Genomic DNA, 16194 nt, shown 5'->3' on the forward strand with positions numbered 1-16194 from the left:
TAGCTGTCAAATACATAAAAGGGCTGAGCAATAAAGCGATATTGTTATATGGCATAATAGTTGTCTTTTCTTGGTTTTGAAAGCTATTAGAGTAATGTGATGTCATTTTCTGAATTCACCAGACTGGTCTATAATTGGCTGTAAAATAGTAAAACAAGAATCATCATACTGGTGTGATTGTATGCATCAAAACTTTAATTCAACTTTAATTCAATCCTTAGGCAAAATATGAAGATATATATCGTACCGTGACATAACCTAAAAATAGGTTACATATATATATATGTATATATATAGCCCTATGTTATGGCATGCCGTTCAGGAAATTAATCTTTGAATATATTGAATCAAACTGTGAATATATTGAATCAAGCTGTGAATATATTGAATCAAACTTTGAATATATTGAATGAACCATGAATATATGGAATGAAACCTTGAATATATTGAATGAAACTTTGAATATATTGAATGAAACTTGAATATATTGAATGAAACTTGAATATATATTAAATGAAACTTGAATATATTGAATGAAACTTTGAATATATTGAATGAAACTTTGAATATATTGAATGAAACTTGAATATATTGAATGAAACTTGACTGACGTCAACAAGACACTGCTGCCATCTTGTAATTAGTATCGTGTAATGTGTGGATGCTGCTGCAGCAAAACGTGACATGAGTCAGTCAGCACGGGACCTCGTTGCTGCAATTTTATGCAACGAGGACATGATAAACTCATTAGCAAATGGGTGCCAAAATCCAGATATCCGTAGGCCTACCCAACACCGGACAACCACTTCTGATGAAGAAGTTCGGTCACTTTTTAATCGTGGCAGACCTCCAACAGGCCAGGCAGCCCAGGCCAACCTCATGCCTTCCATCCCCCAGGAGTGCCCCACAGCCCCTGTGTACAATCTTCGCCCATACACAAAGAGGGGCCCAAGACACAGGAGGTAAGCTGATAGCTAGGCTTTATTTAAAACTTAGTGCAGATCTCCACCAGGCATGTAAAGGTGTAATAAATGCGCCTGCTCTGTGCAGGCTCATGTCTTGGACGACCTGTTTATTTACACTTAAAGTCTATTTCTGACAATAGCCGTTTAATCGCGAGGTTGATGCTAAAAGGCACGTTAAACAAATATATTACATACATTTTTATACACATATCAACATTTTTACAACAGGCGGAGTAGTGTGTGTGTGTTGCTTTGTGGACAGAGAAGTGTGAAAAGAAGCTATGATGAGCCCCGGTACCAGGGCGTCTTCTTCATAAAAAAAAAAGCAGAGCTATTAACGGAAGACTCTGCTGTGTGTAGAGGTCTGTACGGTTATATAGTAGCATCCTGGTATCGTTTTCAGGTGATTTAATGAAGGTAAAATATAATGAATGGCCGTGCGTAATGGCACTGCGCTCTGACGCGGCACTTCTCCGGGACTGCAGATTTATCTCCTGTATCTGCAGCTGTATCAGAAACTCTTCATATATTTTTTAGATGCAGTAAGAATCACCCACATTCATAGACTAATGAAGGCTTAATATTTAGTTTAGTATTGAACGTATCTGATGATCGGCGCCATAGCCTTGTGCACGTTACACAAACAGCGGACTGCAGACAAAATCTGCTTGACAGAGATAATTACCATGGGATTAAAAAACTGCATTAGGCTACTGATGTATTAATCTCTGTAACATAGTTTAATGGTATATAAAAATCAAATGTTGTCTATCAACAACAGAATATATGAATGAATACAGTGTAAAATAAATTCACTGTTAACACTGCCTGTTCTATATATAGTTATATATTTTGTTATGTTTCTAGGTTTCAGGCACAAGGTAATTCGCGTTCTGGGGCTCAGTCCTTTGTCAAAGAGGTAATTCTTCTCCCAGACCACAAAACTGTGCAAGTGCCAAGGCGTGCCAAAAAAGCTTGGCTGTTTGAAAATGGCCACATTAAGTCTGCCCTGGAATTTGGCTGTGACTGGGACAGTGCCACAGTGATGCAGGCAATAACAGCAGCCTTCCAGCCAGCTGTGGAGGGATGCAGGTAAGTTTTGGAATTGTTTTGTCATATTTGTTACCTCTTTTCATTGGATATTTGCAAGAATACCATGACATGCTATACTATGAAAGCTTAATTTTTAGTGCTTGTGTGTTATGAATTAAAATAATATATTTTACATTCCCTTTTGCTGCTGCTGATTTCCAACAGGCTTACTGGGATATATAACACGATGCACACACACATTTCATGTCAATACATTATGGTTGTAAATAGCTAATAACAATTCCATTTAAGTTATACTGAACTGAGGTGTCCTGGCAGCTCACCCCATGTACTGAAGGCCAAGTCCTTCCCACAACACCCGGGGTTTGAGTACAGCCTGGGCTCTTTGCTGCATGTCATCCGTTGTCTCTCTCTCCCCCTTTTCCTGTCTATCTTCAACACATGCACACTGACCAGACTTGCAAGTCCAGTCAATGTGCGGCCGTGATTTTTTACTTGAGATATCTCTATATGTTCCTGCAATGACCAGCAATGACCACCTGTGGCTGCGCATCAATACTTATTTCATCAAAGTTAAATTCTTGTTTAATCTGCTCATTTCATCTTCAATAGAAGTTTCATGTTTTTCCTTCCCTTAGGTTGCAGATCGTGCTGCCATGCTACAACAAACTAGTTGAGCCATCCCTACCCCCCACACAAAGTCTGAATGGAGACCTTGTGAAAAAACTTTTTCATCAAAAGTCCATTTATGTCAGGCCTGACAAAATCATTTTAAGTGGGGAAAAAGAATCTGTAAGTAGTACTCACGATTTCAATACATGTTAATGAAAGTGGCAGTCACAAAGGCAATACTGTATTTTACACTTGATTTAAACAGTTACTTGTAGTATGCTCTGAAATAATACAAAAGTCTGTTACAATGATTTGTTGTTAGTATAGTCTATTGGACCCATAAAAGTTATTGTATTCATCTGTTTGCATTGACAGTCATGTTCTGATGGAGAAAGCAGCTTTACGAATGACCTTGGTTTGGCAGAACTATCTGACACTGACAAATGTGTTAAGTATTACATCTTATGTTAGGTCTTTTTCTAAAAATCAGATTTATTTTAAGTGATATTTTGTGCAGAAAAAAAATAAATTGCACTTTTTAAAAATCTACCACATAATACTTGTATTGTACAAGCCTTAAATGTGTAAATGTGTCCTGATGTTCATATAAGTTAAATGTTACTCAAAAGTTAATTTTCCATGTTACAGTTACAGCCATTGGTAGTACGCCTGATGTTTCCAAAGGAATTGTTCCAGACGTCTCCACCTCTGAGGCCCATTCCCTCTCCATTCATACCCCTTCCTTGTCCAGTGGTGGCAAAGTTCTGTGGTGTTTTGCTACCCAAGATATTTGCACTGATGCACCTTCTATCCCAGCTGACACCCTCATGTCCACTACTGCGGATGTCATAGTTATTGATGAGACTCTCACCATGTCCAGTGGAACTCCTGCCATCTCTCCTGCCAACAGTCATGGTTTGTCAGTTGGCCCTACTGCCAATGCTGGCAGTAACAGGCACTGCATCGTGGAGAAGAAGACCTCCAGTGTGTCCCATGGCCCCACTCAACCCAGTGCATCTGGCAGTAGTTCATCCAGCACATCCTACAGGTCCATCTTTTCTAAATTTTTCATCTCTTTTCATACAGTATTTTCAGAAAATAACTATTTGCTACATATAGATTTTATGGAGTCATGGTGTCCTGAACAGAGAAGAAAGTCCCTCTGGATTTGTTTTGATCTGAACCTCTTTGACAAACAAATAAAACTTTTGCTGGCCCACGGATGGGTGTACGGTAGTGCAAGCAAGTCCATGGGTCCATTCTAATTCATTTGTGTTTGTATCAGCCGCCTTTATAAGTTACACACCGTTATCACCACTTCAATGAGTGGGGCATCAGAGAGAAAGAGAGAGGATAAAACAGCAGTGGTAGAGTGACATAGAGAGTGAACAATTAGAGTGAGCAGTGTGCAGTGGCTGGTGAAAACTGGTGAAACAGAGAAATGTAACGTTATTTGCTGATTGTTTCATAGTGGTTACATAAACACAAATATACTCAACAACCCCTTGGCTGATTGTGTTGCCATATGCGCTGGCTGAGAGCTCTTTAAATGATGTGCAGCCACTGCCTAATCCTAGCAATACCCACTCTGTCCTCTTCATGTTAGTTTACAAAAGGCAGCAGTCAAATGGCATATATTACACTTTTAAATACTGCACTGTCCATTCACGAAAATTCAAGTAATTAAACCATTAAGGAAGTTCTTTGCACAGTGGTAATACAACTGTCTGTGTGAACATACATCATATTTGTACCTTAATTATAAAATATTCTTGTTTTATTTTGTAGCACATATCTTGGCTTATTTGAGGAAGAGTACTTCTCTGATGACCCTGATCTCCAGGAAGCCATTTCCAGGTCTTTAGATTCCAGCGCAAGTGAGAGGTCAGTATAAGATATTATATAAAATGTAAGTGTTGTAGTCCATGATAACAATAACTTATTTTCTAGCCTAGAGAGAAGTAGCAAAAAGCAAGCTGTAGCCTCTACTGTCCTTTTTCTGTTATCCAGTCATTTCTGTGAATATTTTGTCAAAATATATAATAGACCTATTTTTTAAATGGTGTAAAACTTGCCTGAATGGAGATTACCTGTGCCATAACATGCATTATTTTTCATGTGTATGTATGGCCCCCTATACTGTACACCTGATATTAAAATGTGGTATTTTTTTGTCATCAGATTGCAGTCAGATAGCACTTGACCTCATACATCTACACATTTATTTATTATTATTATTATTATTATTATTATTATTATTATTATTATTATTATTTATTTTACAACGTATTTCCACCTGCAGAGTTGTTGCATGTACTTTAATGAGGTGAAGCACAATCTGATGCAATCTGATCACAAAAAGTGCATTTTAACACAAGGTGTGAAGGGGGAAGGTGTGTGTGATTAAGTGGTTTCAGTGCCTCTTTGGACAAAGAGGGGTAAATTGTTCTCATGGTCTTTGCATTTTATGTGCAATATATCAGTAGGTCAAGTACTTCTGGAAAAGCAAGAAAAAAGTAAATCCCTATAATTCCTTAATCCCTCCACCTCATCACATGGAAAATTGATTTTAATCAATATTACTGTAATAACAATTTGTGGATGTTGGATTATAATTCAGTACTTGAGTTATTGCCCTTGACACTGACAATGACTGTTTTATTGTTTATTATTGTTCTAGTGATTTAAAGATGACTTTAGAGAGAATAATGGAGCAGATTTCATCTAAAGTCAATGATGACAGCACTGTGCGCTTCAATATCATAAGAAGAAGTGTGTGGGATGGAGCATCCAGAGCCATGGGAAGATCCAACTTTTCACCTGAGAAGAAGGTAGATGTCAAGTTTACTGATGACTATGGAATATCTGAGGGTGCCGTGGACAATGGAGGACCTACTCGGGAGTTTTTCCGACTCTGTCTTCATGAAATCAAGGACAAAACTGGCATCTTTGAGGGTCCACCTGATGCCAAAGTCCTCACATGCAACTCCAAAGGCACTTATGATTAAATTAATTCTCAGTGAGGTCTCTATTGGATTTCTTCGTACCTAATACTTTGTACCTGAAATGATTTATAATGATTAATGATTGACGATGTAAGATTAATGTTAGACATTTCATGTTTTTATCTATAATGCCTTTTTTGAAATTTACTGATTAAATCAGCCTGAACATTTCTGATGTAACCATTTGACATGTGATGTTTAATTTCATTTGATAACAGCAATGAAAGACAATGGATACTTCAATGCTGGCCAGATTATAGCAATGTCAATTGCCCATGGGGGACAGAATCCATGTTTCCTGTCTGAACTCTTGTATGAGTGTCTTCAAAAAGGGCCGGACAATGGCACAGGCAGCCAGCTTGATCAGTCTTGCAGGTCACAATGTTCGCATAACACTGCAAAACAAACAAGAGACTGCTTTGGACTTGACTCACTGGTATGTGCTCCAGCGGACCCGTGCACCTTTTGAAAGGTATGTTTATAGTTGCTGCCATAGAAACTATGTTACCACTCTATACAAACAATTTTAATGATGGATGTAGAGTTTCATTATATAGTGCACCAATGCAAGTCAAAGTATGTAATATTTTTTGTTTGAAATTCATTGTGGGGGTGCCCTGTTGTGTGTGACTGTCAGTAGAGCAGGCACTTCAGGTCAAGAACACTTGGCAGCGACCAGGGTTCATATCTTACCTTTCATATCTTACGTACTTCCTTTTTAACAGGTTCAGAGATGGCCTCATGTCTCTAGGTGTCCTAGATGCTCTCCAGAGATACCCTCAACAGATGAAGTGCCTTTTCGTGAAGGCTGGAAAGCAGTGTTTCCCACAGGATTTTAGGAGACTGTGGTGGGAGGGTCTCTGACCCTCGGGGTTGGGTGTGTGTGTACGTTTTCAAGCCTGATGTATCTCTTTAGGGCATTTTGAGACCACTGAATGTAATATAAATTGCTGTATATGAACATAACAGGTTGGTATCATCCTTAAGAACATACAAAGGCATATCAGGAATATTTCAAATTTAGTCTTGAAAAAAAAAACCATGACACAAAGTCATTAATTCATTCACTCACTCATTCAATCAATTGTTCATTTGTTCATTCACTCACTCGTTCATTCATTTAGAGCATACAAAACTTTCTGTCAGATGCACACACACGCACAGCGAGAGAGAGAGAGAGAGAGAGCGCGAGAGAGAGAGAGAGAGCGCGAGAGAGCGCGAGAGAGCGCGAGAGAGCGCGAGAGAGCGCGAGAGAGCGCGAGAGAGAGAGAGATCGCCAGACAGTGCAAGAGAGGTGGCATGTCCTCTTAATCTTCAGAAACGCTCTGATTCAGACTGTTTTCTCCCCGTGTTTTTTTTTTTTTTTTTTTTTTTTTTTTACAATTATGTCTTTACAAATACAGCAGTAAGAGACCGACTATCCCTTTTTGTTTTTTCGGCATCAGCCTTGCGATGGGCCCCCTCATAACCGTGGGCCCGGGGCAGCCGCACCCTCTGCCCCCCCGCCGGCTCCGCTACAGCTTTTAAGCCATAACCTCACCCCTCTTCACCGATAAGGCTGTGGCACTGACTCAGTGCTGTCGGATCCCTCTTTTCTTTTTCTTTTCTTTTTCTTTCTCGCCGACGAGAGATATTAAATAATTAATTTCATGTTAATTTTTATAAACGGGTAGAGAGAGAGCACAAACGACAGAGGGATGAGAGAGAGAAATAGCGCGAGCGGGAGAGGGAGAAATAGCGGACAAGTAGCTAGCTACCGGGAAATCAGCACCAGGGATAGCGGAAAGTTAGACTCTGTTTGGTATGTTAGAAGCTGACTGGTGCAATGAGATCAGCAACATGGCCGACACTGCTCCGTTATCGAACTTGATACCTGCCCAAAAGAGAAGTTACAGTTACCTCACACAATCTTGAAATGCCGTCCCGGCCTGCTGTCATGTATGGATCATAGACTGTATGGATGCGGTGTCGCCGGATCGCGCCAAATGCAGCAGACAGTAGGACCGTCTATGAACGCGACCTGTTGGCGCGTGCGTATGTGTTCTCTACATCAGTTGCAGTTAAACTCTTTCCAGTGTTTCCCACCAATTAAGGAGACTGTGGCGGCCCTCCACAGTCTCATTTGGGCCCGCCACAGTCTCGTCCCCACCCCCCCCCCACCCCCCCGCTTTCCACCCTCCTCGCACTCTCGCTCGCGGGCTATAGAGTAGAGTAGGCTACAGCTGTGTAATCGGCTGACTGACGGATCTGGTTATTATTATTATTTTTTAGGTGGGGAGGAGGGTGGAAAGCGGGGGGGTGGGGGGGGGGGGGGGACGAGACTGTGGCAGGCCCAAACGAGACTGTGGAGGGCTGCCACAGTCTCCTTAATTGGTGGGAAACACTGGAAAGAGTTTAACTGCAACTGATGTAGAGAATCTCTTCCGGATCGTTCATGCTGAAAGAGGGAGTAATGCCTTCCAAGAAGAGTGCCGTACCTTGGCTTTCTGGCAAGACTACCTTCAGGATGCTGAATGTAAGTTTGGCATATTGGACGGTGTTTCAACAAGACATTATTCTTAAACTATAAACTGGCTGCATCACAGCCACAACAGTTTGACATTGGTAAAAGATTATTTTAATTGAGACGTTCCACGATGTAAGGCAGTTTATATGAATTAGAAATACATTAATTGGGGCAGCAGTAGTGTTTGTCAGCAGTTTGAATCCAGCACAGACCAAATATTCAGTGTGGATTAGTAGCTGGAGAGGTTCCAGTTCGCCCTCTGGGTACAGCCAAAGTACCCGTTGTTGCTCAACGGCACTGAACCCTGAACTGCTCGGGGGACCATCCATTGCAGGTGGTGCTCACTGCAGAGCCAATGGAGATGAAGAGAGGTGGAGCTGGACCACTCCAGCTCCATTTCTCTGGAACTGTTGTTAGAGTTTGGGTAATAATATCTGGATAAGCCAATCAAAGACAGAGTGAGGCAGGCCATGCCTTGAAAGGTCCAGGGAGGTGCAGTTGGACTAGGTCATTGGCTCTGCAGTGAGCAGCCTCTCATCCCATGGGACAGACAGCCACCATCATTCTGACATCTCTCTGTAACAACAGAGTAAAAAAGTTGTATTTCTCCTCAAGAAATTAATAAACTATATCTTCTAGTTAGATTTAAAATACATTTTGGCAACATGATTTCATATAAAACATTGTACATCCATAATCATATCTTGGTTGTAATTGCTTTTTATGCATCCAGCAAACTTTAAGCAAAATTAGCCTGGATTTCTTATGGTCTTATACTTCCTATCTATTTATTTTTTGTTTGTTTGTCCTACTCCTCTGTGGCCTTTGCTTCGAGGAGGTTCAGGCCGTCTTTAAGATTTTTTTTTTTTACTTGGACTGATTCTATTTGGTTTTATTTCAGGCCAGTCGGGTGTTTTTGAACCTGCTTATCCTCTGCTTTTGTTTAATGAGGGGTGTCCTGATTGTTTATACCTTATTAGGAACTTTAGGTACTTTCCCACAGCCCAAAACACAGGTGTTTTTAGGGCTACCAGGGCTACCTACAGTGGCTGCTCTAAAGCATTCCAAACCTGATTTTAACATGACATATTTCATTAGGTCACATAGAGTTTATGAATACATAAAGTATATGATTGAAGTTTATAGTTTTACACAACACTAGTCTATAGTATTATGAGCTGTCCTTTCAAATTACTGTGTCATTAAAAAAAAACAAAAAAAAAACTAATGCCTAATGCTGATTTAGGGGAATTTAACTACTCACCTGTCTTACATTGTTTTGCATCACTTCAGTGGTATAATACTTAATGACTTTATGAAAATGCTGGTAGATGCAGCCATCATATAATTTTTTCCTTTTTCATGTCTTACAGTTGAAAATGATGTCTCTCTGGAGGATATTCTGGTTTTCCTCACTGGATGTGACAGTGTTCCAGCCCTTGACTTCTCTCCAAAGCCAAGCCTTGAGTTCATCACCCATTCCCGATTTCCACAGGCAAATACTTGTGAAAACATTCTTCGCATTCCAGTTCATGCAGTATACACCACGTTCAAATCTGATATGGATTTTGCCATACGCAATTCACCAGGATTTGGAAGAGCGTGAGAAGTAATATTATGGAGGGCTTGTCGAGCTTGAGTTACGATGAGGATGTTTGTTTGATTGTTTTTCAAAAATAATTGCAGTTATGTTGTTTTTCCTAGAGACAGTATTTACTTGAACAACTGTAAGGCATGAAGAAATGCAAGTCGAAATATTTTTTGTTGCTTTGTAAGACACATTTCAAATCATGGTTTTGTGTTCCACATTTACTAATGTGCACTTGTGAACTTTTAAGTTGACAACTGTATGATGTGTCATTTATCTCCACCCTCTGATATGACCCAGACCAGCAATTCTTCATCCACAAGTGAATATAACATGCATGGCCTATATCTACATGGTGATAACATCACATTTTGTTATGAAAGAAAAGTATATTATAAGCAAATCTTTGGCCCTAAGACCTGTACACATAACAGAGTCTATGTGACAATGTATGACACCACAATAATGACTGAATTACTCAAGCTAGTAGACTATCTCTTAAGAAGGTCACATGCTCTGACAAAAAGTTCAATTCCATGATTTCCATCATCGGTGAAGGGGTTGATGGTCCTTAACACCACATTCCACTGGTGATCATAAGGGGGTTGCACAGGCACACGATTGAGTGGCCTTTGATGCTGAGGAAGCTGGAGCATTCCAATTGTCCACAGTTGCAGTGGGGACCGACTCTCCATTGTCCTCAAGCTGTGGTTGTTCCACTGGTTCACAAACTCATCCACAGATCTGTTTATTCTTGGTTGATAAACATGGTGAAGAGCTGTGATGTGAAGAGGGTCAGTGCTGTCCAAAAGTCCGGAATTTTCCATAAAGAGGAAAATGTCTTGTAGTATCCTGAGACGACTCTGTTTACTTCTGCCAACAATCTTTCAATCCTTTGATTGTGCACACTACGTCCAACCATGAAACTTCCTCTGTTTGTTCCTCGATTCTCAATCATGAACCGTGCAATGTCAATGTTTTCGCTACCAGCATCACCCCTGACATGATGTGGCAGTCCAAATACATCAACAGCACCCTGGAAAAGATGCAAGGCAGTCGATGCTCGGTTGTCTGTGCAACATCTCAGGTAGGTGATGCAGCGACTGTAGCCATCAACTGCTCCATGATACACAAATCCCCATGGATTTAACTTGTGGTTTGTGTCAATATGCCTGAAACAAGAAAAAAATATTATTGTTCTTGTTGTTATTGTTGTTGTTGTAATAAACAACACTGGATGTACATAAAAATGTAACTTCATTGACTTTGCTGTACAACTGTTTCTCCTTCCTAATAAGAATGTTGGATAGAGCGGGTGCCCTGTCTGCTAAATCTACATGTCCTCTGCAGTGGCTGCAGGTTCGACTCCTGCCTGCGGCCCTTTGCTGTGTGTCTTCCCCTCTCTCTCTACCCCCTTTCCTGTCTCCTCTACAGCTGCCCTGTCAAGTAAAAGCAAAAAGCCCAAAAAAATGTCTTAAAAAACGTTGAAATGCTAACATTTTAAACATTTTTGCATTATCTCACATTTGCATGTATATTTTACATAGACTTGAAATGCTAACATTTTAAACATTTTTGCATTATCTCACATTTGCATGTATATTTTACATACACAGTGTAGTTTTCTTCCTCCTAAATCCCTTCATTTATCTTTATGAATTGCGTCAATGACCAGTGAGGGAGTTTGTCTGAGAATCTCAGTGATAAGTCGATCCAGACTCACATTTGAAATGTCAGTGAAACTCCCATAGTCCACCAGACCGAGTTGTGTCCTGTGGTTGTACAGTGTTCGGATGTTCACCGACAGCATTCGAGATATGGCCATCCAGCTAAATCCTAAATCCCGCATGTGAATCAGTTGAGCAGCAGGTATGCTGTACCTTCAAAGACAAAAAATAAAATTAAAAACAAATGTGTTAATTCACATAGTGTGAATAAATTGTCTTATTACTTTGAAGCCTACAATAATTTTTCTGTGATAATAAATCATAATAGGTTTGTATCATCTTTATTGTACCATGTACTAAGTAGATACACTTATTTAAACATTACTTACCTCGGCCTTCCTCTCTGAGATGCAGAATGTGTGCCCATGCCATGCGCTTGTACATCAACCTCCTGCTGGGATGTTATGTCCACCAACATCTCCCTTAGAGACTCGTAAATTCCTTCCAGAATGACGCATAATGTTCTTTCAGCAATGTTTTGTTGAACATTATTACCCATAAGCACTATGAATGCTGCAACAATGGAGATATGATCCTCAAGGTGACGCGAAATAGTTTCCAAACTGTTAGTGTCAATTGGAGTACAACCAGTTGCAAAAAAGTTTTCCAGTTGAAGAAAGTATTGGAATATTTCAACTGTTGCCATTTTGCAAAAGAAGGCAGCGTTGAGAAGGCTGTCACTTTGATGAAAAGGACAAAACTAGGTTTTTGATTTCATTCAGTATTCTCAATTTTGTAGAAGCATATTAAAGCTTCATTCCATCTATTCAAAGTTTCATTCAATATATTCAAAGTTTCATTCAATATATTCAAGTTTCATTCAATATATTCAAAGTTTCATTCAATATATTCAAAGTTTCATTCCATATATTCAAAGTTCATTCAATATATTCAAGTTTCATTCAATATATTCAAAGTTCATTCAATATATTCAAGGTTTCACACAATATATTCAAAGTTTCATTCAATATATTCAAAGTTTCATTCCATATATTCAAGTTTCATTCAATATATTCAAGGTTTCATTCCATATATTCATGGTTCATTCAATATATTCAAAGTTTGATTCAATGTATTCAAAGATTAATTTCCTGAACGGCATGCCATACTATGTGTATATATATATATATATATATCGCCCAGCCCTATGTATATATATATATATATATATATATACATAGGGCTGGGCGATATGGCCTTTTTGAAATATCTTGATATTTTTAGGTTATGTCACGGTACGATATATATCTTATATATATATAGATAGATAGATAGATAGATAGTCTGTACATATCCATTCATATGTTCACTGGTGATGGATGATAGTTGTACCGTTACGTTCACTCATTCAGAGATCCAGTGCAGATATCTAGAGCCAGCTGCTCATTATTTTATTTTACCTTCACCTGGCTTTTATGATTAGAGCTTTTTTAATTCTCTATCCTATCATTCCAGATACTGAGGCAACTGTAGCTCCAACAACATTTTTACATTTTAAGGAGAAGCAGCTTAAGCTCCGTGAGGCCAAGAGGAAGCAGCACACACTCACAGAAAAAATCAGTGACCTGACTAAGGAGAGAAACTCCCTCTGCCAACAAGTTGGTCAAAGCTTGGTTTAGGCTTCGGCGTCGCGGTGACGCCGTACCTACGGCGTACACCCTACGCCGTCACTGAGCATTCGTAGTTCTGCGTCGAGGGAACGCGTTGCTCCGCAATTCACCGCCAAGCCGCTAGGGGGGTGTGGGCGTAGGTACGGCGCGGACCCTACGCCGTAGCCTGACGCGCACCTCCAAAAACGTCGACGCGTAGTGACGTGAACGTCGAGGACTGTGATTGGTCCGTTCAGAACGTAATTTTCGGTTCAGTCGCAGCCCTATGGTCGCAGCACAACAACACCGCCATTTTCAAAGTTTCTGTGGTGAGAGCTACAAGAAAAACTGGACCAAGCCGAAGAAAGAATTATCGAGGAGGTACGCAAGTACGACCACCTCTACAACTCCTCTTCGCGGCAGCAAGAGCCCCCGAAACCATACAAAGACACAGCCACACCCCCCTAGCGGCTTGGCGGTGAATTGCGGAACAACGCGTTCCCTCGACGCAGAACTACGAATGCTCAGTGACGGCGTAGGGTGTACGCCGTAGGTACGGCGTCGCCGCGACGCAGAAGCGTAAACCAAAGAAGGCCTAACACTTTCTTGGAAACACATGTTTGCACACCTGACAATGATACTTGGGTGTTTTGTAAAATATATATACAGTTGAGTGGAAGAAATGCCAACATTTCACAGTGACAAGACCTTCATCAGAGCATGAGCGTGTTATTACCCAAACAATACACATGTACAGTTAATACCTGGAAGATAATATCTGTAGCATTGATTGACAGCAGACACATCTGTCCAACTGATGAGATCACGATTTGATGAATCAGTGAAACTGAAAGTCTTAATAAATGTAAATGTTGATAAGAATGTATGTGAGTTGACTTGTATCATCATAGTTAGTAATGCATTTGGTATTGTATTTTCTGTTATGTTGTATATACAGATAATGGTGGGACAATTGACACATCTTCCTTGGCCAACTCGTCTCCTGGTGCATCTTCCTTCTCTTCATCCTCCAGTCCATCCAACTTCTCTTCATCAATGGGGTAACGTTACTGTAAAAAGTTTTCTGCGTGTACACTTAAAATATCGTGCATGTATTAAAAATGTGTGTGTATTAGTCTATATTTGTGCATAATTAAAAATTTTGTAAACTCTTGTTTCAGTCAAATCATGCATAGATTACGTAGTGTATTTTTCTCTGTGAGAATACAAATCATAAAGTTACAACTTTACTAAATTACAAATACGGATTGCAGTTTACGGATGTACGCTTTCTTCAGAATGAATACGAATCTGACAAGCGTGAAATAACTGTCAAAACTATGTCATGAGGTCACAGGCATTATGTATCGAGTCGAAGATAACATCGATTTGGCTGTAAAAAGAGCCGTGTTTTAACTAATTATTGTCCTAGCAAGGCTATTTATGAGCAATATAGCTTATAAACTGAGGGAAGACTTTAAAAATGAAAAGTTACTGAGCTGTATGTTCGTAAAATCACCGAACAAATCCGTATAATGTAGAAATTTAACACAGTGTCACAGCAGCACAAACAGTGTTTATCGCGCTGTCATGGTAACCAGCAGCAAGGACTAGCTCTAATGGTGACAGTGGCATCAAGCAGTGGCACCTCCACCTCCTCCGCCACAGACCTTACAGTAACCTTACCCCATATTCATCCTCTTCATCCAGCTCCTCTTCATCCTCTTCATCCAGCTCCTCATCCTCATCAACTGATTCTTCCGATTCAGACAAGAAATCGAAGAAAAGACGCAAGAAGAAAAAGAAGCACCACCACCAGAGTCACAAGAAAAAGAACAGGAAGAAAAAAGAGAAGAAAAAAAGGCAACATGGCAAGCAGAGAGGTAAGTGTAAAGAGAGGAAGGCAATAAGGCTGCCCTCATGTGTGTCAGGCATGTAGACAACGTCTGTCTGTCTGTCTGACTGACTGTCTGTCTCTCTCTATCTCTCAATTCAATTCAAAACGCTTTATTAGCATGACCGTTAAAATACAGTGTTGCCAAAGCAAATTACAGCAATACAGACAATAAATAAAAACAAACAAACATTAAAAAAAAACAAGAAATAAGGCTGCTCCCCTCATGTGTGTCAGGCATGTAGACATCACAACGTCTGTCTGTCTGTCTGTGTCTCTCTCTCTCTCTCTCTCTCTCTCTCTCTCTCGCTCTCTCTCAGTTGCTCTGTGCCCATGTAATCTTCATTACTTTTTGCAACCACTTTGCTTCTATGTGTGTGGTTCCCTGTGTCGATTCACTACTTGTATGTTTGTTATACTTAACTAAATTTTTATCTGTTTCAGCACGTCATCCTGAGGAGGTCATCAAGAGATACAGAAAAGTCCTTAACGCGTACAAGAAAGGAAGATAGCTACCGATTGCCCCCCTAGTTCCTGACACTAATTCGATTTTGGCTTTGTTGCCTTCCGATTCAAAATATTCCACAGTTGTGGATTTGTGTGCAGCTTTCTTTTCCATTCCACTGCATCTAGATAGCCAGTATTTGTTTGCATTTACCTTTAAGGGTAAACAATACACATGGCGAACATTGGCGCAAGGTTACATTCCAACGGAGTACGCTGCAGTGGTAAAGCGTGATCTGGAAGATTTGGAGTTGCCAGGGGGAAGCACTCTCCTGCAGTATGCTGATGACTTACTGGTAGCTTCTCCATCAAGAGAGGCTTGTCGCTCTGATTCCATCTTGCTCCTGAAGAGACTCGCTGAGTGTGGTCATAGAACTTCCTTGGCTAAACTGCAGTTTTGCCTGCCGGAGGTAACATACTTGGGGCATGTTCTGAAGGACGGACAGCGTCTGTTGTCACCACAGAGAGTGACTTCCCTGAATAATATGCCTCCACCTAAGACTAAGAAGGAGATGCTTTCGTTTCTGGGGATGGCAAACTATTGCAGACACTGGATTCATGACTATGCAGTTATGGACTCTGTTTTGAGAGCAGCCACTCTGCAGTCAGCTCCACCCACCGTTCAGTGGACAGAGAATATGAGCACGGCCTTTCATGATCTGAAACATGCACTTTCCACTGTTCCTGTCTTAGGTCTGCCAGACTATCATCAGCCTTTTCATCTGTATGTCCATGAGAAGGATGGCTTTGC

The 16194-nt window shown here is 40.3% G+C and overlaps 1 protein-coding gene across 1 annotated transcript; it reads left to right on the top strand.

Moving 5' to 3' along the window:
- The first annotated feature begins 3502 nt into the window (after positions 1-3502).
- Positions 3503-15451, top strand: LOC143339331 (uncharacterized). Its single transcript, XM_076760505.1, has 4 exons — positions 3503-3653; positions 14004-14106; positions 14756-14928; positions 15384-15451. Exons 1-4 carry the CDS (start codon positions 3503-3505, stop codon positions 15449-15451), a joined length of 495 nt encoding a protein of 164 aa, XP_076616620.1.
- The last annotated feature ends 743 nt before the right edge of the window (positions 15452-16194 follow it).

The sequence above is a fragment of the Chaetodon auriga genome, chromosome 20 (assembly GCF_051107435.1).
Source record: "Chaetodon auriga isolate fChaAug3 chromosome 20, fChaAug3.hap1, whole genome shotgun sequence".
Lineage (NCBI taxonomy): Eukaryota > Metazoa > Chordata > Actinopteri > Chaetodontiformes > Chaetodontidae > Chaetodon > Chaetodon auriga.

What these genes read in the sequence shown, in the direction of transcription:
- LOC143339331 (XM_076760505.1), top strand. Translation starts at nt 3,503, where the DNA reads ATGTCCAGTGGAACTCCTGCCATCTCTCCTGCCAACAGTCATGGTTTG. An exon ending in TCAACCCAGTGCATCTGGCA is followed by an intron (nt 3,654 to 14,003) that starts GTAGTTCATCCA and finishes TTGTATATACAG; the next exon opens with ATAATGGTGGGACAATTGAC. An exon ending in GCAACATGGCAAGCAGAGAG is followed by an intron (nt 14,929 to 15,383) that starts GTAAGTGTAAAG and finishes TATCTGTTTCAG; the next exon opens with CACGTCATCCTGAGGAGGTC.